General features: G+C 37.0%; 1 protein-coding gene across 11 annotated transcripts in view; it reads right to left on the bottom strand.

Moving 5' to 3' along the window:
• Window positions 1-25,553, bottom strand: part of ptprt (protein tyrosine phosphatase receptor type T) — a 319,822-nt gene that overhangs the window by 60,657 nt on the left and 233,612 nt on the right. For all 11 annotated transcript variants that reach the window (XM_028003113.1, XM_028003117.1, XM_028003114.1 and 8 more), the window contains 3 exons: window positions 18,650-18,804; window positions 11,517-11,597; window positions 10,570-10,605 (listed from right to left, as the gene is read on the bottom strand). In XM_028003113.1, the coding sequence (XP_027858914.1) occupies window positions 10,570-10,605; window positions 11,517-11,597; window positions 18,650-18,804 (272 nt within the window). The remainder of the gene's footprint in view (window positions 1-10,569; window positions 10,606-11,516; window positions 11,598-18,649; window positions 18,805-25,553) is intronic.

Genomic DNA, 25,553 nt, shown 5'->3' with positions numbered 1-25,553 from the left:
TGTCGTCGTTTTTGTCTTAAGGAGGAAAAAAGATGTGCTATGAAAATGCATGACTCCATGATTTCTTAATAGATCTAATTGCATGTTAATAACTTCTGTTGGTTTATTAGCGGCCTGAGGTAGCTTCTACAATTAGTCCATGTAAACACCAGTTTCCTGTGATAAATTAAGGATAATTTGGCTTAAACAAGAAAATCCAGAAAATTGTGTTTTGTTAGAAGAAAGGTGATAAAGCAATACATGTCTAAAATAAATCTAGAAATGACAGAAGCAGTTAGTGAGACATGATAGTAGTGATAAAGGTAGCTATGATAGCAGTCAGAGGTAGCTATGAGAAAAACTACAAGAGCCAGAAGAGTGTGAGACATGAGGGAGGGGAATGTAACATCCAGGGGGAAAAGAGTGTAACTGCAGAGAAAAGAGCAGGAAGTTTAAAAAGGTCAGTTTGTTCACTGGAGGAAAAGTTCTCCTCTGATTAAAATCCTCTGAACTTTTTTCATGATATTTGGCACCAAAGCAAGAGTTTGTGTCCAGTGTTGTGTCAGCAGGTTTGTACTGCATAGAATCCAAATGACTTCAATAAAACCATTAAAACAGCAACTTTATTGTTTTGTCTCGGGGCTTTAACTCCTGAAGAAGTCTACATCTTTATGAAATGTCTTTAAATTAAAGTTAACTAGTTATAAATGTGATGACCTCTCTTTGACCTTTTAGATCAAAGCAGTGTTAGTTGATTCTCAATTATGCTGTGTGTTTTTCCCATATGCACAGTTTCAGCTTCTCTGTATTATTAAACGTTTTCTAAGTTGTTTCCAGAGCTGCCAGGTCAATCCTCCTGAGGTAAGACTGCTGCTTCCTAACAGATTTTTAAATTCATTTTCAAGAATCATCTTACAATAAATAGAGCCTTTTTACTTTTGTTTTCTCTTCTCTGTGTTTCATATACATCATGTGGCTATTTTCTCTTTAATGAATGTGTTTGCACTTCCAACTAAGAAAATATGTGTAATAGAGAGTTTTAATCAAATGACCACAGTCGACCCAGAGGTTGGTGTAATACACACCAACTAAGAGAGATATTGGGCTGTCATACAGCATGATGCTCCTTTTCAACAATCTGCTGCTTTCACTGAAGGAAATAAACTCTAGAAGTGCTAAACATTTAGAAGCATTGGCTGATGCGAGTCCATGCAACTGGTTTTGCTGACTCACAGCCTCATCAGCTTGGTTTCACATACAAAACAATTCAATGTGAACTCCGTTTTCCGAGTAGAAGCCAGAGGAACTCTATTTGGGGTGACTGTGGCTCTTTGGTAGTCGTCTTGCGATTGGAAGGTTGTAGGTTCGATTCCAGCTTCCTCCTGCCACATGTTGATGTGCCTCTGGGCAAGGCACTTAACCCCAAATTGCCTACCGATCTGCATATCGGTGTATAAATGTGTATGTGAATGTGACTCTAGTGTAAAGTGCTTGAGTGGTCAAAATGACTGGAAAAGCGCTATATAAGTTCAGTCCATTTACCATTTTATTTTTTTAAACATCATCTGTCTTCTATTATCATCACATCATGAAAATTTGAACAAATATGTAAAAACTATTTTTACGAAGGTTACATACTGCAGCATGAAATTAGACTCAACGTAGACCGTACTAGTTTCTTGAAGGTGTTTCACCTCCTCAGTTATAAACGTGTTGTGAGATCCAGGCTAATGATTAGTTTGAAGATGATTATTTTAAGAGACACATTTATGGTACTCCTAAACTCATGGTGCGGAAAGCTGCAGGGAGGCTTCAGACTTCACCTGGAACCTTTACAGCACAACCTTATATTCGTTACATCTTCAATCTGAATGTTGCATCCCCACAATTCTGGTGCATTGCCAATCTGCTAGACCTAAAGTAACAACAGCTGCGGGTCAGTTTCCAATAAGAGAGGATGCAACAGCTGCATGAGTCCTTCACATCCACCAAACTGCCTAAAAGGCTCAACAGCCTGCTGACCATCATCATTTGTTAGACAGTCTGCTTCATGAATTGCAAATGCCTGTTTTTTTCTTCACCTAAATTGAGACATGTTGGTGTGCTGACCTTATTGTGACGTTTAGGGTGTTTGAAAACACATGATAAGCTCACCAAGGTCAAATATGCATTAAGCCAGGCATGAAATGAATTCATAGCAGCAGCTCCACAACAGTGACTATGATGGAGAACATCTCAATGCTAATGGGTGGATTTATTGACCTCCAGTGGCACAAATATGCGTGTGTGTGTGTGCATGTAGGTTTGTGTGTGACAAGACAACACTATCAAGCATGAAAATGTGTGAGTTTGACTATGCAAGTAAGAGAAAATGGTGTACAGAGTTACCTGCACACCATTGTGGTGTGTGTGTGTGCTGGGAGTTTGTGCACGTGTCTGAAGGTCCTTTATGCTGTCACTATGTGTATGTTAATGCAGTCCTTCATGCTCGGCGGTGTGTGTATTATAAAGTTCCTACTTCCTTCCCTCTGACTTTATTAAGACTTAGTTATGGATGACTTGGGCTCCCAGTGTTCCTTTATTGTTTCTTAATTCCTTCTACAAGACTTCACCCCTATTTCTACTGTGGCAGTTCAGTAAAGTGTGCATTATGAATTGTCAGGTGTGTATGTGTGTCCTCATTCAGGCATGTGAGCAAGAATGCAGAGATGGTTCATGAACTGATGGTTGAGTCTTGATCAAATTTGTTTGCACTGGAGTTCCACTGAATTACACACGAGGTCTGGAGGAATCGTGCATCACCCAGCCGGTGCCTGGCTCTGACTTCTGACAGAGGAGACAAATGAATAACCAGCGGAATAGTCCAAGATCCAACAAGCACAGGCAGAGAGTCAGGAACACCTGGAAATAGCAGATGCCATTTTTACCATGAAAACAATAAGCAATGCATGCAATACAATGGCCACTATGCACACACTCTTCAAAAGACTCAACTTCCAGTAAGTCAAAGATGAAAATGTACAGGAACCTACAATAACCTTACATATTTTACTCAAGTTCACTACAAGATCCAACCAAACCAAAGTAACATAATTATAGCAGCCGTTGGATTTCTGTAAGGAACATCTTAATCTGTTTGCGTTAATTACAGGACGCATCACCAGAACCTCAGCAATTAGATCCTGAGGAGTCAAACAATTATTGCAACTGAAATATAAATGATGTTAAATCCTTATAGTACTAAGTTATGTATTAAATTACAAGTGGATGGTAATGGCTGAACATGCTAAAATCAAAGCAATTAGTATGAGATGAATCTTACACAGCTTTTAAAGTTAAGCTTTAGAAACCCAATAATACCCAATAAAACCCAAAGAAACGTTGGTGTACAAGGAATCTCTATGTAAATACACTGGGTCAAAATGCAAATAGCATGCTTTGCAATCCTTTCAACATTAAAGGTTAAGAACTGGATGCACTCGTGCTGCTTGGAGTTAGAAATCTCTGCCGGCAGCATTTAGAAACAAAGTGGAAACCGCTTTGGATGATAAGTTCATCTTTCTGCATCTCCTTTTTCTGTCTGTGAAACATGAGGTCAAGTTCAACTTCATTTCACCGCTGGAGAGCCAGGCCAATGAATTCTCTCTGGTCTGAATAAAAATCCCTTCCAATATATGAGACATTACATTTTCTAGCAGAGCAACAACGCAGACATGAAAAATTGAAACTACAAGTTCAGCTGAGCTGAAAAAAAACCAACAACAAAGGAGTGCAGATGGAGATCTGAGAATGACAAGAGGGAGATTAAACATATTAGCCCAACATGTAGAGCAAACAAAACAGCTTAAGGAAGCATGGGGAGAGTTACGGTTTTTACTAAAGGAATTTCAGAGTCTAAGCTTGGAAGTCGCTTGTTTTTTGTACAAATTATTATGCAAAGTACAGCAGATATGTTAGATTGGTGGGTGTATCATAATTCTGCAGTGTATTTTACATGGGGGAGTCAAACACTGAAGTGAGCATAAACCCAGGTTTGACTTTTCATACAAACATGCAAGTATGGTCAAAACCTAAAATAATAACCCATAGAGACCAAGAATATTACCAATAAATGTTTTTACAACCTTTTTGTGCTCAGAAATCTGGTTTAAATGTTTGTTAATACACAACAACTGCTCTGTCTTGTTAGAGGCTTTAGCTAATTTTACATAATCAATATTATTTGTTTCTAGATTGATTTTTATGATTGGCCATTTTGACATGTTTGCACTGTAGCATATCCGCAGATTGTGATATAGTGAGCCAGCCAGCTAACAGAGAAAGAAGATCTCTGGAACGTCAGCCAGCAGTCGAGATGAGCTGGGAAAAAAACAGCACAGAGGTTCAACCCTGCCTCAGAACATAAAGGTTAAAAATTACTCTCTCTCTGCTGCACTCACCTTCAATTACCCAGCAGTGCCACATTACGGCCAAACAAAATGACTACCATTAGCCATAATCACCTTACATGCAGCCTAATGTTATGCTGAACTGGACTAGGAAAATAATTGCTTTTCTGTGAAGCTGTGGAAAAACTACTTCCAAAACAGGAAGTGCTGTGTGTAGAAATTAAGCATCCCAGCACCATCTTCCACTGCAGAGAGGTTTGGTACAAAAGCCTTCAGGTGCAGCAAAAATTATCCAGAAATAAACAGTTTCCAAACGGCTGCTGGGCAACACTGACTTTTCACTTTAAAGAATTACAAAAAATCATCATTTTCCACTCAAAACCTTTCTATGTACCCAACAACAATTAGTTAATGTTATTTGTGGAAAAAGAACAACAAACCACGCGACTCACAGAATAAGCACAGCACACCTGAGTATGTAGGGCTGGACAATGAATCAATAACAACAAATACTGCAACAGACACATGATCAATATCAATAGGTTATACGTCTGAGTGAATATTAAATAATTTTTCCGAACTCCAATCCAGAACCGCAGGGCATTCTGGAGAATGTAGGCAGAAAAAAAGAGTTTAGTCTCTCAACCTCCCAATGCCAGCTAAGCAAGGTTGGTAGAATCGACTAACTCACTCACTCTTTGGTTACCTAGCAACTCACTCACTCTTTGGTTACCTAGCAACTCACTCACTCACTCTTTGGTTACCTAACAACTCACTCACTCTTTGGTTACCTAGCAACTCACTCACTCACTCTTTGGTTACCTAGCAACTCACTCACTCTTTGGTTACCTAACAACTCACTCACTCTTAGGTTACCTAGCAACTCACTCACTCTTTGGTTACCTAACAACTCACTCACTCTTTGGTTACCTAGCAACTCACTCACTCTTTGGTTACCTAGCAACTCACTCACTCTTTGGTTACCTAGCAACTCACTCACTCTTTGGTTACCTAGCAACTCACTCACTCACTCTTTGGTTACCTAACAACTCACTCACTCTTTGGTTACCTAGCAACTCACTCACTCACTCTTTGGTTACCTAGCAACTCACTTATTCTTTGGTTACCTAACAACTCACTCACTCTTTGGTTACCTAGCAACTCACTCACTCACTCTTTGGTTACCTAGCAACTCACTCATTCTTTGGTTACCTAACAACAACCTTAGTGCCCTGAGCAGCAGCAGTTTAAGGTTTTGCTGCTGTGGCTCATAACTATTCAAAAATAAAAGGCAATGGTGCTGAGTGAGCACAATGGGTAAAACAGGAAGGAATATGTCTAACTGGCAGTACTTCAGATATTTAAAACAAAAAATAAATTAATAATGATCAATATTGACCGATATGAAACACTCACATTGTGATACGATTTTCAGATTGATAACACAGTTTCCATCTTTATAGTGAAACATTGTATTTTGTAATATTTCTGACAATCTATATTTAACTTATTAGCCAGGAAACAATTTGGCTCTTGACGTACTGAAATAAGACAGACAGGAACTATTTTAGAAGCTAAGAAAATATTGAAGCAAAAGATTAAACTGGCCTGAAAAAAACACATGCAAACACAAACAGCTAGCCGTGATCTCTACCTGGCACAGTGGATTTACCCGAGCTACTTGACCCTCTCGCTGATCCTTCAATCCGTAAGTCTCCATCAGCATCATCCTAATAACTTTCTCTCCCAGGTCTCTGTCTCCCATTAAGCCACTGAAATACGATGCTCCCCGGCACCATTCAGCTTGCTGGTGCTATTATCCATTTTCACTAAACTAAAAAGGTGTCATCGCGAGCGCAAAGGTAGGACTGTAACTTTCAAAATGAAACCATTTTCATCCAATTATTGGATGTGGAAATTCTGCTTGTTTTAGAGGCCAGCTAGAAAATGACGGACCTAATGGACTCGACAAAAAATGTGTTAAGTGTTAAATTGACAATGTGTAAGGATCAATAAAGCTTTCTGTGTAGATAAAAAGGATTTATGGTGACCAAATATGTTTGTTAATTTCTACTTGTTTAAATCAGTTATGAGCATATGGGGATAGCATCTCCATTCTTTCCTAAGGGCAAAAATCAGGTTGTTTTGTTTATTTCTGTAATTTATGGTAATTTACAGAGACAATATCAACGTTGTGTGCTTCCTTTTTATAATGAACATCAGTATGAAAGTAATTAAATTGGCACAATTAATGAACTCACAAAAACACCAGAATGTTAATAAATGAAAGTTTTATTTGCTGCTGTAATTATAAACTTGCCACTTTAAATTCAGACCTTGTTCAGTTTTATCTTCATTACAACTCAACTTGAAAGGAACATTATTTTTTATTTTTTAAAAGATGCATTTTTCAGTTTTATTTTCAGACTTTCACCTGTTGTTCTGCAGGTACTACTATATTTTCCAGACTACAAATCGCTCCAGAGTATAAACTGAATCAAACAAACATTGTTATAAAGAGGAAAATACATATATAAGTCGCACTGGACTAGAAGTGACATTCATTTAGAACTTGTTAAACGTACAATTACTAAGCTTTGACCATCTTGTTTTTAGCCCACAAAAGATTTCCTGCTTCATGTCAGTCTGTATGAAATAACATTCAATGCATGAGTCCAAAAACGTTTCATGAAGACATAAAAAGCATATATAAGCCCTGCCAATCTATGACAAAAAGTGCAACTTCCAGAAAATACAGTTTCTGTAACTTCCATCATGACGTAGCAGCAGGTAACATGAGTCAAAAAACGTAAAGGTTGACATTTTGGACCTGTGTTCAGGAAGGATCATAGTTCTGTTAGCATCCGTAGTGAGTTGAGAAAAAGCGGGCGGGTTAAAGACCAGCTGATAGACTGTGATTTGATCCAAGAACTAAAAGGACAAGAACGGGTCACCAACCAGAATCTGACCCAACAGTTTATATCAGAGTTACCAAAGTTATAAAGCAACAGGATATGCTGACATGTATTAATTAATTGATACATTTGTCTCTGATAATACGTTTTTGCTAATAACGATTTTTGAACCCTAACAGATCACATGTCAAGGATTTTATTGACAAAAAGCATCAGTAGAAGTAGGGGAGGAAGAAAATAGTCTTTTGTACTTTTTCCTGTTAAAGCGCGCGTTTTAACAAACGCGCGTTTGTTAATGCGAGCGTTTGTTAATGCGAGCGTTTGTTAATGCGAGCGTTTGTTAATGCGAGCGTTTGTTAATGCGTTTGTTCCAGTCCAAGTTCAGTTTCCATCATTTTGCACTTTTGTTGCAAACAGCTGATTTTTTGTTGCTGTAATGATCAAAGCTCAGTTTTATATCTCTTGGTTTTCAGACTAATTGTAAAGAGAACAGATGGCTCCATTAAAACTTAATGTCATTGTATGAAGATGTATGGCACCAAATTTCTGCCAGTGCATAAATCACTCAAGCATCTTTTTGCATTCTGCTTCATCATACCCTGATGTGCATCAGCAAATGACACAGAAACCTGCACAAATAGGTGGGGACAGGGGCGCTGCCAGGAATCTTGGGCCCTTGACAAAAAATTAAATTGGCCCCCCCGCCCAGCTGCTGTGACAATTTTTTGAGTCTATCTGACCCAGGGGTGAGCAACTCCAGGCCTCAAGGGCCAGCCTCCTGCAACTTTTAGATGTGTCTCTACTTGAACACACCTGAGTCAAATAATGAGGTCGTTAGCAGGACTCTGGAGAACCTGACTGCACTGAGGAGGAGATTCAGCTGTTGGATTCAAGCGTGTTGGACCTGGGAGACATCTAAGAGTTGCAGGCCCTCCAGGACCAGGATTGCCCACCCCTGATCTGATCCATCAAAAGTGTCACAATTTTAAAGGCTTGCAACTGCTTTGCTTTCTTTGATCCAATACTGATGACTAGCACAATATTTACTGCTCATGAATTTCACATACCAACAGTTCGCATACAGTAAGCAAGAAAGTTGCTTAAGTTTTTTCTATTAGTTTTAGATACTGAAATGTCTCTCCCAACAAGCAACAGTCAAAAGCAACATGAAAATGTACATGAAGCAATTCAGACTTCTCAAAAAATGCTGTGTAGTTGCATTTTCTTCAAGCTGCAGTATAGAACTTTAATAAAAAATATGTTTTTCCATATTTGTTAAAGTTGTCACCATGTTGTGACAGTTTGTTATGAGATAATCTGTGAAAACAATCAATCTCCTTCACCTCGTCCCTGAACTACTATTGCTAGCTAACGTAATGCAACATTCTGGCCAAAACAACCAATCAGAACCAGGAGGAGGGTCTTAGTGCTGTCAATCAATTTCATTCACTCACTGCTAAATGTGCTAATGGTGGAGAAACAACATATTACAGGAAAAGCATTTATCTGTCGTCACTGGTAGCTATGCTAACTAGGCTAAGCTAGCTGCAGCATTGCAGGGGGAGGAAGGATGAGCAGCACCACATGAGATTGTGATTGACAGCACTAAAACTCTCCTGCCACTGGTTGTTTCCAGCACTTTGAGAAATCAGAGGAAATAGATTTTTCAGATTATCTCTCATACATATTGTCACAAAATATGTAAAAAATATTTTTTATAAAAGTTACATTCTGCAGCTTTAATTTCTTTAGAAGAGGAGAGAGGACGGGTCAGGAGGGACTAGAGCTGCTGACTGACTGACTCACCTGTTGTTAAGTGGTAAAAGATACAGGGACAAGTTAAATATATGAATATCTGGGTAATTTCTTTCCTTAATTCATTAAATGTTAGTGAAATGGAGGCAAACAGTCTGTAGCTAAGCTAACTATGCTAAATGGTTGATAATCTCACACAGTCTACCCACCTCTCGGAGAAAATCTGGGTTATAAATTGACACTTTTACCCTTTTGTCTCTCTATTTTTTGAAAACTTGACTTTATTATTTTTCTTAGCAGCATAGTAACAGCCACAGTCGTTCTTGTTTTCTACTGACTGCTGCTGAACTTCGTCACCGTTAAGCTCCAAGCAGGAACGAATCATTTCCTGCAGATCCAGGAGGTTCAGGACAAATATGGATGTGTGTTTTTTGGTCTGGGAGTGGGAACAGTAAATATTTACTGCTAAAAACAATGTTCGAAAATACAATGTGATTAATTTTGTAATTGACAGGGTCCCAATTTTTGATTTTCATTTCTATGAACAAAAAATAAATAAATAAATTGTGGAGGGCCCCCTGTTGGTCAGGAGCCATTAGAATTGTCATACCTTCCCCCCATACGGAGCCCCAGGGTGGGAAATATAGAAGTAAATCTGCTGAAAATATGAGATCCTCAAATAAAGTTGTCAATGATCCGTTTTCCTTCTTTTGCTCATTTAGTCTAGTAGGCTTTAATCAGATTGACAACACATAAAGTTGGTTTATGTCACCTCATCATCAACAGCACTTTTAGAGGCTAAAGAAGAACTTTTCTTTCTGCTACCTGCCCCGACCAACATGAGGGGAAAACAAGAGGACAAACAAACGGACTTTCAGAGAATTTCACCAAGTTTTAGCCAAAAAAGAAAAAGGAAAAAGGGCAGATTAGAAATAATCGACAGTCACTGGTTAGGTTTTATATCTCCTGCTGGTTTTTGTGTGTGGAACTGGGTGAAGTGGCATTCTTGTGTAAAAACCTGGCTAAACACACATACGTACACAGAGCATGTCACACACTTTCAAAGGCCAGAGCCAAGCCTACTGGCAAGAAATTGATCAACCTGTTCAACAGAAGGGAAAAAGAAGATAAAGTGAACAGAAAGAAAGAAGATGCCAGAGAATAATAAAGATATTTTAGAGGGGTCACATGTATGACTGTAATATTGTGAGCCTGGCTGTAAACCCCAAGATTGAAAATAAGGATTATCATGGGTGTTGGGTTCTGTGGTAGTTCTGTTTCCACTGCAGGTATTAATGTATATTAATGTCTATTTAGTGTTTGAACTATTATAATAGGCAGTTATAATCAGTTTCAAGGAGTCTCCGACTTCAGTTAGTCACATGTCGTTGTGGTTCCTCATCACTGGAAATACAGAAGCACTTACTATTTGTGCAACATCAGAATGAACACAGACGCCGATGAGCTAAAAAATTGACCACTGACTTTGATTGGTTTTTAATTATGGTTTGAAAACAAGCGGTTTCTCTTACCTATTGAAGTTGTAGCTGGAACAGGCTCTTTGGATACTGTAAAACATGAATACCTGACATTAAACAGTATTCACATCTATCTGCTGCCAGAATTCTCAATTTGAACATTTCAACGACAGTCAAATCTTTAAATCGCTTTAAAAACACTTGTTGAGACTGTTTGGTGTATATAAAATTCATATAAAATGTTTGGAATATTTTTAAAAGTTTAATATTTTTTGTCATTCATTTAGATAATGAAAGTCATATGCAGATCCATGACAAATAGTGAAACTTTTAAGGAACATGGATTACAGACATATGAAAACCCAAAGTTCAGTGACTCACACAATTACAATATTACATAAGATAAGATTTCAAAAGCCAGAAATGTGAGGCTTCTGAAAAGAGTGACAGAACGTATTGAACTTTTCCCTGTATTTACATTTTTTGAAACGGTGCATTTGGTGTGTTTTTTGTTCTTCTTGTTTTAGACAAGAACAAAATTAATATTCATGATTAACTACAGCTGGTAGTTTCTCTTTGCCAGCATTAGAAGGATTTATGCAACAACGCTCATTCTCATTCAAGTTGAGCTGAAATGTGCAGCTGCCCACATGTACAAGCCAAATGCCTTTTGGAGAAAGGTTTTATATTCAGATGAGTCAGAGAAAAGAAAACTCTCTGGAGACAAGGTCCCCAAGAGTGTTTGTAGAAGTTAAGGTGAGTACTTCACATAATGTATGAAATGTGATTGTTTGTTAACAGGGTGTATTTCTAAATCTACTTGGACATAATTGGTACAGATTTTGTGCAAATACACAATTATTTCAAGGAAGTTTTTAAATTTCACTGTATTTGACTCCTCCCTCCTCCAACTGGCATTAAAAAACACAACAAATTAACACATAAATTGTTGCCTAAGCATCTACAAAAATTAGAACTGGGCAAGAAATGTCTGAGTTTACCTGAGTAGTAGGAATTCAGCAAGGATTTGCTCTGCAGCGTTTTGCTTCCCTGCACAGAGAAGGAGCAGGGGGAGGGGGAGGCTGTGGAGAAGAGAGGCAAGTGAAAATATGACAGTAAGGACAATGAAAATTATTTTAAAAAGTGGGGAAGGGCAGAGATGGGGATGAAGGATGTACAGCAAAGGCCAAAAGAAAGACATGAATGAATATGGAAGATTTAAGATGATGTAGAAATGGAAAAAAGGAGAGAATCAGTTGAGAAAGTTTTACACCAGAGCGACCTTATCTAAAAATCAACAGTCGATTTTCAGAGACAATTAACAATAAAAACATCAACAAAGGCAGATCAATTTTCAGTAGCATGTGGAGCAGTTCGATAACATTAATGGCACTTCTGATGCAGCCAATATTGAATTTGGAAGCACAACAGTGATTACAGGCCAATGGGCATATACTTAAATCTGACATGTTTCTCAGCGTGGGTCGATAATTTTAACTAGTCAAAGAATGAATGAGAATAAAATTGTAACATCGAGGATGTTAAAAATATATTTTAAAAATTGGATTTGGATACAAGGAGGTAGAACCTCAGTTTGGTAATACTTGAAATAATTTACACATCTATGAAAAGCAACATCTTGGGGATGTGGACCAGTCTTTGATTAGTTCTAAAAAAGAAAATGAAATCAAACCAGAAGTACAAAAATCATCATTTAGTGTCACATTGTTCAGTAAAAGCTACCAGAAAAATATCCAAGAAGGTCAACGCCATGATTCATTGTGTTGCCCAAAGAGACATGCAGTGTGTTAAAGGTCAAGTGACAAATCTCCCAAAGAGCTGCAGTAATAATGACAAAGCGGTTCAGGCGACACCATCATTAAATCGGTGGACTTTTCCAGAAGCTTGTTAACACCATGCATCGCAGTTATCCCTAAAGACATTAGATCCCTCATTAGGGATCATTGATGCAGCTGAAGTACCAGATAACTTATCAATAGCAAAACCTCCTAAAGCTGCAAGACAGTCTGCGTAGAGCTTTGCTTTTATTAGCTTACTTTCTAAAGAAGCATGAAATACCTTGCACTTACTGCAAGGTATTTCATGTTTTAAATGCATATAAAATAGTATGCATTATGCATTATTTCCTATGTTCTCTATTTACTTGCATACACAATAGTAACTTGTGAAATAGCAGGCTGAAGAAAATGAAAATCCATGCCTATACTAAACAAAGTGATTGTCACTAAAATACAAAAGAAAATAAGCTGTTACACTGTAAAAACAAACTCTTTGGGTGTAGTCTCCAGCGCAAATATATTATTACACTGAAATTAAGGCAAAACTAACTGACAACTAACTTTTCAACCAGATACAGGAGCTTGTTGCAAGTCAATATTTCCTTAACTTTGATTTAAAAAGCATTAGTTCTACTGGCAGATTATTTCAACAAGACACTCGTCTCACGTTATAAGGAAATAATATTTGGAAAAACAGCAAACGGTGAGTGGCTCACTATAGCAATCTTCCATTTTGTTCAGTACAGGAGCCAACGTTGCTTTGGTGGAAAAGCAATAAGTAGCTCTAAGCGAACATTTGCACAAGTTCATCCCAAGGATGGGCTGTCAAGCTGGTCACCAATGGAAGACAGAGCAAAGTGGGGACCTTTAGGTGGAAACATCACATTTTATAAATGTGGTTCATTATGAGAAATTCCTTCCTTTAACTGTGACCAATGCTACCTTATTCCTGCACATACACCATCTCTTCTACACACCCAGAGACTGCTGTAGGGCAGACAGACACAGGCACATGCTCAATAAGTTAAGATGAGAACTGTTGGGAGACTAACTGGAGCATATTACACGCTTAATAAACTTAATACGCTCTGACAACTAGCCTACACATTTATCGTTTATACCTGCTATTTCAGATATACTGTAGATAGATAGATAGATAGATAGATAGATAGATAGATAGATAGATAGATAGATAGATAGATAGATAGATAGATAGATAGATAGATAGATAGATAGATATAAATATATCTTTTATTGTGTGGTTTCTAAAGAGGCTGTTATTAAACTGACAAACCACAGATCTGTAAAAACCTCTGAGGACTTCGCAGTAGTCTGCATTTGAGTTTTTATGAATTATGAAAAATATTCTGGCCAGAAAGAACTTTGTTCTGAGTGTAGAATGGCATTTCTTTTAAATTACTACCAATTTAAGACTAAAAGCAGTTTATGGAGTTTCTAGATCAAAATGTAGACCTCAAAACTTAAAATACAAATTAAGTTAGTCCAAAACTAGCTTTATTTTTAATGCGTTGTGGTGTTTCTGCTGCAGTTGAGCTGCGTCTCAATCGCAGTTCAACTCAATTGTCTTTCCCAACAATCACAGCCTGATCTTGGAAAGTCCCACCATCATCTCCCTCTACAGCTTATGAGTTTGTTGCTGTTGAATGTGAGATACAGTTGGTTTTAGTGTATGGTGTCGATTATTACAGGTAATAGAATCTTAAATATGTGCATTTCTCTGTATACTTTTATAGTCATTTTATGCATTTAAATTAGTTAATTAGATCAATGGTTCTGAATTGTAGCACAGTTTGTTTTTTTTATACTTGTCTTATTAATGATTTTTTTATGCTATTCAAATCATTACAGAAAATATTTGACTGAAGTTCCTCTTAAAAATCAGTCAGAACAGTTTAACCATTTTTTTTACAAATAAAATACTGATTTTCATTAAGATAGACTTTTCATGTAAATCTAATTAGGTGGAGTGGATTTCATTATAATTCTTCTTTAAAATATTGTTTTATGGAGATCGCTGTGCAGAAAGAGCCGCATTGATTCCAGCTGCTACTAGTCACCAGATCCTCTGTCTCCTCATGTCATCCTTTATTTTACTGTCTCCTCATTCTATTTCTTTTTTACTTATTTTTTAATAAATTTCCCTCTTAATATATCTGTCCCTGTTACAGCCGTAGATGCAAAATAAGTTTATTTGATGAAAACAGTTTAACGAAATGTTTTAATTAATCAGTGTTTACTGTAAATGAAGCATTTTGCTGTAAAACAGCAACTTGAACAGAAAGTTTTAAATTTGTCTTCCTGCTCATGGATCTGATTTATGTATAATAAATCAGTTGTTTAGATCTTAAGCTGGTGATCTACTGCTGGTCTTCAGCTAAGCAAGAAAATAAGTTACAATGAAATTTCCATCTGAGGCTTTAAAGGTTTAAATCTCTCAATTCACCATCATGTTTCATTGTTACAGAAGTCTGAAAATATAATATAAAGCAGTAAGCCGCCATTATTCACATGATGAAACATTTGTTTTAGAACCAATTTTCATCTTCTTTCTATCATCTATTTATTAATTTCCACGTGTTTCATACATTTATAACTTTATAAAGATGAATATTTAGTTTAACTGAAATTTTCTCAGATGCTATATTTATTGTACTGAAATGTGAAAATAATTAAATTATTGGATAAAATTGAATCATTTTTGAAGTTTTGGGAGGTTGATATTATCAAGTACACTCAGTCCTGGTTGCAAACCTTTGGATCTCAGAAATAACACACCGTTCAGCTGTTCCTGCCAAGCACACAGAAATGTACCGGCGTTCCTTCAGCTTTTAGAAACTGACAGATCTGCCTTTCTTAGAATCAGATTCTGTGAATCTTTTCTACTTCAATGCCTCTTATTCTGTTTTCTTTGGTGTAAAACACTTTGGGTTCATTTGGCAGCTGAATTTCAGTTCTTATATTTCAGTCCATGTACCAGTAGTAACATGTTTTTCTTTCTTAAAATTAAAGTCCCACAAACTGACCATGTTCTAAACAAACCCAAGATCAAAACCATAAATTAATTCATGTAAGCATTTTTTTTTGAGGTGGACTTTTTGCACAAAAAAATGCAACATCAAGTTTAAGAAATGTTTCCCTCAAAAAATTACTAACAAAACTGTTCAGCTTATTACCTAATTAGAGCATATAGAATATTAAGATACAAGCTCTCATTTGAAAAGAAAGTGAATCATCACTTTAAAAAACTATAGATAGAACATGAGCAAAATAAATCTCCTTGGCATATAATGGAATTTTAACCAGCTTTCTTAATTAGCTACATTTATGCGTTATTTGACTGACTACCCAGAAATGTCTTCTACTAGCAAACCTTTTAGAACAGACAGTGAATCCCTCAGTGGGGAGACCAACTGGGCAGTTGTAAAAGTGTTGGGATGCAAGTTTAAAATGTAAGATCTCTTTTTATTTAGCATTTTATAATGGTTTGCACAATACTCAAATCTGCAAGTCTCTTCTCCTGTTCACTAAAATTCAACAACAAGAATCAAGCTCAATGGGAGAAACCCCAGACAGAAGACTGAAGGGCGATGAGAATCAAGCACCCTACTGTTATTTATTTTCCATTTGCTGTACATTTGATGACATCACTTCCCCGCTGTGGGTTATTTAAGTTGTATATCTTCTATTATCCTCCCTTTCCTCCATCACTTCTCTCATTCTTTATCTCTGTCCCACACTTCTAATACATCCAAACAAACATATTTTGTTTGTTTGGATGGTGATAAATCCCTCTCGCTTTATGCAAACTACCACTGTATGCTAATGTTGCCCAAAAAGCAGTCTGGCTTTAACACAGTCAGGAGTGTACCTGCATACCAAGAAAAATCTGCTTTGACAGCAATGTCCTGTGAAGATATCTGGTGACTGGGTGAGAATGCAATAACACAAAAAGGTTATTTGCCCTGTGAGACTCCTTGCAGAAATATTACTGGGTCCCTTCTCTGTGTCAGCGCTTTCAGTCTCATTAGGACCGAGCCTGGCAGAGTATGCTGCAGGCAAGTAAATGTTTGTCCATTTCAGAAAAAAACACTACCAAAGCTGAATTACAGATAGGAGGACACTAATTTGTGACATTGTTATGACTAACTTTTAACTTCATGCAGTTCCCACAGTTCCTGTATTTATTTTTTGTGATAGACCAACAAGTAGTTCATTATGGAACAAAATTTCCTAACTTTTCACAAACAGAAATGTGCTGAGAACGCTATGCATTTGTATTTAGTACAGCCTTCAAACGTCACATAATAATTAAACTCTGTCCACCTGAGTGTAATTTAATGTGGGGGTGTTTTCAGTCGGTAGGCTCAGTTTGATTGAGAATCAAAAAGTAACGATTTCAGCTGCTGCAGTTTTCTTTCACACTGCATTGTGTCAAACAATCTTCCTCGTCCTCACCTTTGATGGCGCTGCACCAAGAACAAAAATTAAAAATTTAAAAAATCACAAAAACCTCAGAAAAAGATACTGAAGATAACTTCCTTTTTCACAAAATGTAAACAAAAATGGAGCACTGTCAGATTTTAGAGGCTGGAGGATTTTTGATCTTTGGTAAAAAAAAAAAAAACACGAGCCATTTCTTCTGATAGAGCTAGACTCTCACGTTTGTTTTGGTTGTAGTTACCCAGAATGCACTGTGTTGTAGTCCACTTCAGTCTGCTTTCCTGCTTTTGCTTTTCAAACAGCACCAGAGTTCAGTTCAACCAAACCGGTTGAACTGATTTTATGACAACCAGAGTTCAGCTGCATATTCACACTTCCTGAAATGAACTGGACTTTCTTTGCAAACAAGCTAGAGTTTGATTAAAGTGGACTAAACAGGGCTGGTGTGAATGAACCCTAAATAAACTGAACTGCTCTGTGAAGAAATCAGGGAATTATTAGCGAATATAAATGAACAGACAGCATCCTAAGGAGCAACAAAAAGTCTTAAGACCTTCCTTCTGATTTTTACATTTACATTGATAACAAAAAGGTTTTTACCCAGCATTAAAAACTTTTAATCAAAAAGTTAATATAAAAATATGCAAAAAAGTTTATACAAAACAACGTACTGCAGTGTAGAAATGTAGATGAATGAATTTAACCTGAATGTTCAAAATGCAACAAATGTAACACCACTCACTCAGTCTGCATCTTTCAGTGCAGGAACAATTTTTGTACATCAGTAGGGAGAGTTAAGAAGAAGAGTGCAGGCAGTTATGACCAGCATTAAATTGGACCTGGAGCTCTCAAAAGCCAAGTTCCCCCAAAGGCCAGCGTGACATTTACAAGAGAAAAATGCCCGCCTGAGAGCAACTGCCTAATTATACCGGACACACAAATATGAGTAACTTTAAAAAGAAAAATAGAAAAATGCAGTTCGTTCTCTTACAAGATGCAATCTGCGAGTGGAAGGAGCAGTTATGTCCAAAAGAAGCACAAAGTAAGATGGAAGCTTGTGACATACTGCATTATCTGCTCATCTTAAAGTTTTATTTCTAATCATAACGTCTGTTATTTGGGTTAATAACTGATTAATAAGTGTGTTTTGACAGAGAACCAGCCAATAGAGGGACATGAATACAGGAAGCTCTTGCTTTTTTTTTAGATTAATACTGATCCGATATTAATATCGCTACTGGTCCTAATATTGATAAAAAATCTAGATTGGGTTCCAGTGACAGTTTCAGATGAATAAAGGCAGATCTATTCATTCTAATTCTATGCTTTGTGCTCTAAATAATGAAATCCTTCAATATTTATTTTACATTATATGTAGAATTACTTAATTCAATTAATTTTGCGATTAATTAATTGTACTTTCAGGACCATTTGAAAGAAGATGTGTTTATTTTACGTAGTGAATCTATTGATTTTGTCAGTTTCTTGATTCTTCGTTTTACATTGACTGTCATAATTTCACTGACTCAGCAAATTAAAGTTGGGTTGGTTTTACATGACCAAGCTATTGGTGTAAGTTAGTGTACTGTACTGGCCAAATGAACACAGACATAAAATACATTTATGTCTGTGTTTAAAACAAAAACATGTTTTGTCAATTCAGTGCTGTTTTTCTGTATCGGATCGGTATTGACTGATACTTTGTCTCAGATATCTGTACTGGAAGTGAAAGTGTATCGGTGCACTCCTACTCTTCTTCGGGTTTCTGGAATAATTTACGGATAATGTTCTCCAGATGTCCACAATGCTGCCAGTAACAATGTGAATCTTGATCATTTTCATGTAGAACAGAACTGCAGATGAGTTTTACTCACTGAAGCCGTTGAGGTCTGGGCTGGAAGTGGAGAACGGGTCGTCTTTGTGCAAGGTGCTCACTTTAGTGGTGCTCTTATCAGCCGTGGTGACCGGACCCATCTCCCTCTGCTGGGTGGAGCTGCTCGCAGTTTCCTTCTGCTTTTTGGCCAACTTCCTACAAGCAAAACAAACGTGGAATAAAATCTAACCAAAGACATAAATACAACTTTGTGAATTAAGGTAAGTTATATTTATATTTATACACAGAGAGATAAGATTTGATGAGGGGTGAAATGAAGTGAATTGAGCACAGAATGAATACTTAAGGATGAAAGATATGGATACTGCAAAGCATTTAATAAAGGATCCGTCGTCTTAAGGCCATCTTTAAATTCAACAGTTTGACACACCAGGATGTAAACAGTTTTAACTGTCAGAGTTTGGAAAAAAATAGAGAAGCAAAATGTCGTTATAACGAGAAAATCTCTTTATAATCTCTTTGTAAAAATGAGAGTTTCTTGTTATAAGGAGATATAATATTATGTTCCTCTGACTGATTACGACTCGTTAAAGGGCTTAAAGGGACTCACTATGATCCTCCTTCTCACTCTGTTTCTTCTAGGTGACATTTAAAAATCCCAAGAAGTATTGCTGTTTTACTGTTCCAACCTTTCTTATTTAAAAGAGAATATATTTTCTCATTTTAACAGGTTTTACATCTCGTTATAACGACAAAGTTTCAGTGTTTAAATGAGATACGGCTCCTGAATTTACTTTGAAGCTCTGGCAGTTGAACGTTTACGTGAAACTGTCATCTAGTCCCCACCAGATTTTCACATCACAGAGATTAATACACAGGTTTTGTTTTTTCCTGACAAAAAAAGTCTAATTTCAGAAGCTGTGACTTTATGTACCTCATCACTTTATTGTGAAGAAATCTGGGCCTTCTTAACAGTATGTCAGTTTATTGGGATTTGCAGATATTCATTTTTGCGCTGTTCTCTGAGGGAGAGTCCAAATCCCTCGAGTTCCTTTCACATTGCATGTGGAAATGCTCTTACTTTCAGTAACAAACAGTCATGAGTTTTGTTTTTGGTCATCTTCGATTTGAATTCACCAAACATTTCCATGATTATTTAGAATTATTTTCCAACCACATTTCTTCCTTGAAGGCGATGATTCCCCGTCTTTCCTCCAGTTTTATAAATATGTTGAGCAGTTTTAGTCGCTAATGATTTAAATCCTATTATATAGACCAACATCATTTCCGTAACCACGATTACGTAAGTTGTTGATGGTTGAAAGATAATCACTCATGCAGTGATATGCAGTAGGAGACTTGTACATTTTGCTTACATTAATCCTGGTTGCTACTTTTTATTCTGTTCGTTTGGCCAGGCAGGGTGGCTACCTGCAGAGAAACTGTTTCAGGTTTGCAAACAAATAATCCCATTGCAGAGTCTAATAATTAGTCATGAAAGCAGTGATTATTTTGCTTTCGTTAAAGCAATTAGCACAAAAATGGAAAGACGACATGATTCGCTGTTGAAAGGTGACCATTGTAACACTGTTGCTCTTCCAAAGTTGAGACGTTTTTAAGTAAATATGTTCCAGTTTCCCTAAACACATGATCAGGCGAACTTAGATAAGACACTAAGCCTGAAATTGCCAAATGATAGTATTAGTATGAGAATGAGATTTTTTAGGTAAAAACACTTTGACTGGTCAGTATGAGAAGAAAGACATTCATATTTAGAACATTTCTACATCTAAACCCAGCTGTACTAGCTTTTCCCTCAATGCTTGCATGTCCATGTTTTAGCCGTTTACTGATTAACATTTTACAGAGGCTGCTGATGCTTCAGCTTTAAAAACCATGAAGGAAATCATGCTGTAGACATCAAAGTTGAACCCTGCGAACTAGACTCACAAGAAAATTCATCTCGTCTTGTGTGAATTGTCTTGAAAAGTCAGAAATACTTTGAGTCTAAAAATGCTGGAAGTGATAATTAGTGCACTTCATCTTAAGAGAACGTTGCTTCTTCAGAAAGCTTTGAGCCAGCCATGTAAATGAACTGCCTGTTCTGTTTTGTTCTGCAGTTTGACTCATCTCTTGGACTCAAATCTTCTGCACATTTCCAAACTTACGACGTCATGAGAAACCCGCATGGCTTCTCATATGCTTCAGGGTCTGTTAAAACAACCAGCAGCATCTTTGTAGTCACAAATAGAATATCTTCATGGATTCGTTGCAAGCATTTTGTTTGACAGGGAATTCAGACAATATTACAAATTTTTACATTCACAGGGTTCATTTTCTAATTAGATGTTGAAGTGTTGATGACGTTAATAAAAGTTTTAACGTCTCTCCTTGCTGCACAAGTCTTGTGCTGTGAAAATTTTCACAGATTTTGGATCTAAAACTACGACACTATTAGTGAAATACATTCTGCAGGTTTTCTTTTGTAATTTGTGCTTTAATGAAATAAACTTATGTGGAATGCAATGTAAAATCTTTGACTCATAACAGAACTTCAGTGCTACTATGAAGTAATTAGCTGGTTTCTTTGCCATGAGTGAGGCTGTGGAAAAAATAACAAAAAGTGATCTCAGTGAGTTCATTGAGTATTGCTACTGTTCTGATCTGCTTGAACTATTTTAACCCAAATCCTCCTTCATATTGCACATCCACTTCTTACAAAAGGCAAACTTTTTAAAATCTAATCATAAACATGGAGATAGAAATGCAGTTTGGTCTTTGCTGTGGGTTAATTTGAAATGTAAAACCAATTAATAGGAAGCCAATAACATTATATTTCTTCATCTTTTCACATTTCAATAAATCATTTACTCAATAGTACTCAATAGCACTGCGGTGGAGTGCTACCTAACAAAAGCTCTATAAGTTTAATTTCAAGGCAGCGACATTATTAGATTCTTTTAGTCTTGTTAAATAGCTCTTCAGACTTTCTGAAGGTCTTTCAAAGTTTTCTGTGGAGTTTGCGTGCCGTTTTACTCAATACTCAAGTATTAAATGACGACTTGAACTGTGGAAAAATTAGGAAAAAAACTACAAGCACAGCACAAAAGAAGTTTCAACCCTGAAAAAATGGAAGCAATTAAATATCTGTGAGTCGATATGATAGAGACGAATGCTCAGACTCTCAGCTTCCCTGTCCCATTTTTCATTAAGTCATCATGCAGAAGAACTGGGCATGTGAAACTTTAGTTTCTGTTTGCAATGAGAAAAGATTTACAAGTCTGTGACTGAACCTGGAAGTGTGGACTGAATTCTGATGGATCCGACATGTGGAGACAATTTGTGTCACTAACGGACTAACTGACCTTAAACTAGCTTAGTGTAACTGGTGTACTTGTGCACAAACAATTTATAACACTTTATACAACTTGTTATACCTTTCATAGGTAAAATTTGTAGAATACATCATGCACAATGTAACAATTACATTTTAAAATAAGATAGAATTCAATATAATATGGAGCCTTGGCGAAAATTCAAACTGGGAGACTCGACCAGCTTCACCACATCATCTAATCACTACGCCCAACCGCAGCCAATCCGGACCGGAGCTTCACGCCGCTCCAGCCAATCGTCGTCCAAAGACACCTTCAAAAGTCCAAGCTACCCTGGGGGCTTCCTGCTCGTCAGCCGTGCTTCGACCCACCTCCTCCCCATCTCCACCTTCACCACGAGGGTCGTCCTCCAGGATCCCTTGTGCTCTTCCTCTCCAAGCTCCGCTCCACCACCAGTTTCGGTCCCGGGGGGGAAGACTATCCCGAGCTTGCCGAGCAGACCGCCTGCTCACGGCGATCCTCGGCTCACGGTCTTCTGCCGGGTCCGAGCGCCAAAGAAATTGTACCATTAAATCTTTTTAACTGCTATTTTCTTCTCCGTGTGAGTCTCTCCAGATTGAAATAATATAATAAATATATTGAACATTAAAATGTCATGTATTGTAATAATTACAATTGAAACTTTAATGTGTTCATTTCAAATATTTAATTACACGGATTTTAGCGCATTAAAAATTGCATTGCGTTTAATAATTCTGAGTGGAACTGTTGTATTCATGTGTTCCTGGTACTCCCATAAATCTGACGCACAAGCAGCATCCACAAACAACAGCGAAGGACGACAAAACCATTTCTCTTGGCTGACTGGGGGTTAATTTATGGTTCAAAAAATGATCTGATGGGACGCTGGTCGTTTTGTTCAAGTTGTTCTAAAAGGAGTTACTCTATCAGCGAACATATTCATATTCACGTGGCAGCAGCACAGATGGCACCAATACTAATGTCAGAGTCCACAGTCCACTTTTTTTTTTTAAAGTATGTTTTCAAATTCACATTAAAGAAACATTTGAAAGCACTTTGCACCAATCTGATGGTTGAAAACCCTAACAGACTTAAACAATAAATATCTCTGTACATTTATTCAAAGATTTTGCAGCAAAATTAGTCTTTTAGTTGAAAATGTTGTTTATTTTGTCTCTATACTTCTTGATTAAAATGCAAATATTTACAGACAATGCAATTATTGGAATTAAAATGTTAATCGAGTCTCAAGACTTCTAATATATAAAAACATTATTTGCAGCATAATTTATTTTTACATTTGGTGAAAGCAGAATAAGAGAAAAAATATCTCCTTAAAGTGACATTAAAACATTTAATTTCTGACCTTTATTTTGCTGCTAATACATTTTCAGTCACTTTCATAATGCTAAATATTATCTAAATCCGTTTTCAGCAGCAGAGAACTTTTTTCACACAGGAATAGCTTTTTTTAAAAATCAGGATTTTTTAAAACATTTTAAGCTTAAAATTTAGGAATCAATAGAAATAAAAGAAAATATCTGTCCTCTGTCCACTAAAAATCCTAGCTGCTCAGAACTAATCTGACAAATAGCTAAACTTTATTTTTATCAGCACATCAACACATTTTTCTGACTTTAAGGGCTTGAAAGAGTCACAAATGGCAAACAGTGGACTGTGTGTTTGTGCATAAGTATTGATTCTTGTACTGGTGTGTGTTTCTAGAGGCAAGTATTTGAGCTCCTCAGAGCTGTGCATGCTGGACATTCAGTCTTTTCGCCTCTGAGTGTTGCATGTGTTGGTTGTGTCGGGCTGCTGGTCCACGCTGGGCAGTGAGTTGGCGTTTTCCTCTGTGACTTATCACGATGCCGCCTCGTTGCATGTGTTTCTGATGGAATGAGCCGTCTCTGCAAAGCCAGTTCAAAAAGGCCAATGCAAGACAAATGTATTTTGTACTGCATGGCATGATTGAGACACAAGACCTTACTTTTCAAGAGCAACCTCAGCTAACTTCAGTAATACAAAGGTCCACATCCACTCTACAAGTTATTCAGTGAATTTTAGAAACTTAATAGTTAAAAACAAAATTCTCTCTGTGCTTTGTTTTGTGTTTTCTTTCTGGCCTCCCTTAGAGATTGAGTGGGTGAATGAAAGATTGCAGTGGCTGTATTTTGAACCAGAATTGATATGGATTGTCAAAGACCCTTTTGGTAATTTCAATAAAAATGTACCGATCAACAGTATTCTGAGTTTCCTGCGTTATTAGGTTTTCCTAACAACCCCTGCCTGCTCACAGGTCAGTATCCACAGATTTAACTATTCCCTGTTTTTCTATTCTCCACGTAAATCCAAATTATTTGTCAAAAATTCACATATCCACTGTATTTGGAAAACAGTTATTTAATTTCTTTGGTGCTGATTGGCCGTAACCCCAAAACCGGATATAAGGAAGACTTTCTCTGCAGCCAGATAAAGAACAATAAATAAATCTCAGTAGAGGTGTGTGTGCATTAAGGGGACGCGTTATGCAGAATTCTTTGTATTTCCATTTGGTTACTACTTCTAAAAACAACTCAAGTGCTTAAAAAAAACCACACCTCTGGTTTTTGGCAATAAGTTAATGTTTTTGGTGTTTGGAAAATGAGACATTCCAAAAACCTCCAGAATATATTGTCACAAATCAGTAGGTACTGTCCATCACCTAGCAACCCCAGCAAAGCCCGGCTCATTACCTAGCAACCCACGCTGAGCTCCAGAATATTTGGTCAGCTGGTTTTACCAGGAGGCTCTACTAATGCTTTTCAAAGCATTAATTGCGCATTTGTTTCCAGCCATTTTCACATGCGAGTGTAAACATTTAGTTTGGGGGCGTGGCCAGCAGCACCTTGTTTGGATTTAAAGTGACAAGACACCTTAAAACTGCTCATTCTGAAAGGACCAGAATATAATCTCATCATGTAAGAATGATTTTGTGCAGAAACTGTAATGAACATGTTTTGTATCGGCAATGGATCTACCTAAACTGTCAAGGAAGCATCATAGGCAACCTTTAAAATACAAATATTCAAGTTGTTTGTTGTTCAATCATTTCATCCAATAAAAAATTGTGTAAACTGCCATTTAGCAGCATTTTATTTCTGATAATTATTCCCACTTTCATCAGATAATGAGGTCTAAATGTAAAATCTCTTCCTGGGGAAACTCTAAACATTTAGTCGACAATTTTTCTCCAACTTTTGTCCAAAACATCATAAACTGATCTGGTTGTTTCTATCAGTTCATTGCTAATATCTTTAGTTTTGCTGAACAATTAAACTTTTGCCACATCATGAGCTGCAGAATCATCCATTCTGAACAGAGCAGGTATGGTGGGTGTGTGTATCCATGTTTACTTGCAGAGTTTATATGGTGTGTGTGTGTGTGTGCGTGTGTGTGTCTGAACAGTGAGATTGCTCTCATGCTGATGCTTTGTCTGTATTATGAGAGAATATAATAATCTGTGCTTGCAGTGCACTTTTTCCATTGCTGATCTTTTTGGTTTTATGAGTTGCTTGTTCTGCTTAAATGATTGTGAACACTGGGGGGTGT

Source organism: Xiphophorus couchianus, chromosome 20 (assembly GCF_001444195.1).
Source record: "Xiphophorus couchianus chromosome 20, X_couchianus-1.0, whole genome shotgun sequence".
NCBI classification, from domain to species: Eukaryota; Metazoa; Chordata; class Actinopteri; order Cyprinodontiformes; family Poeciliidae; genus Xiphophorus; species Xiphophorus couchianus.
Note: the sequence above shows the minus strand (reverse complement) of the source record. Positions and strands in the feature narration are given on the sequence as shown.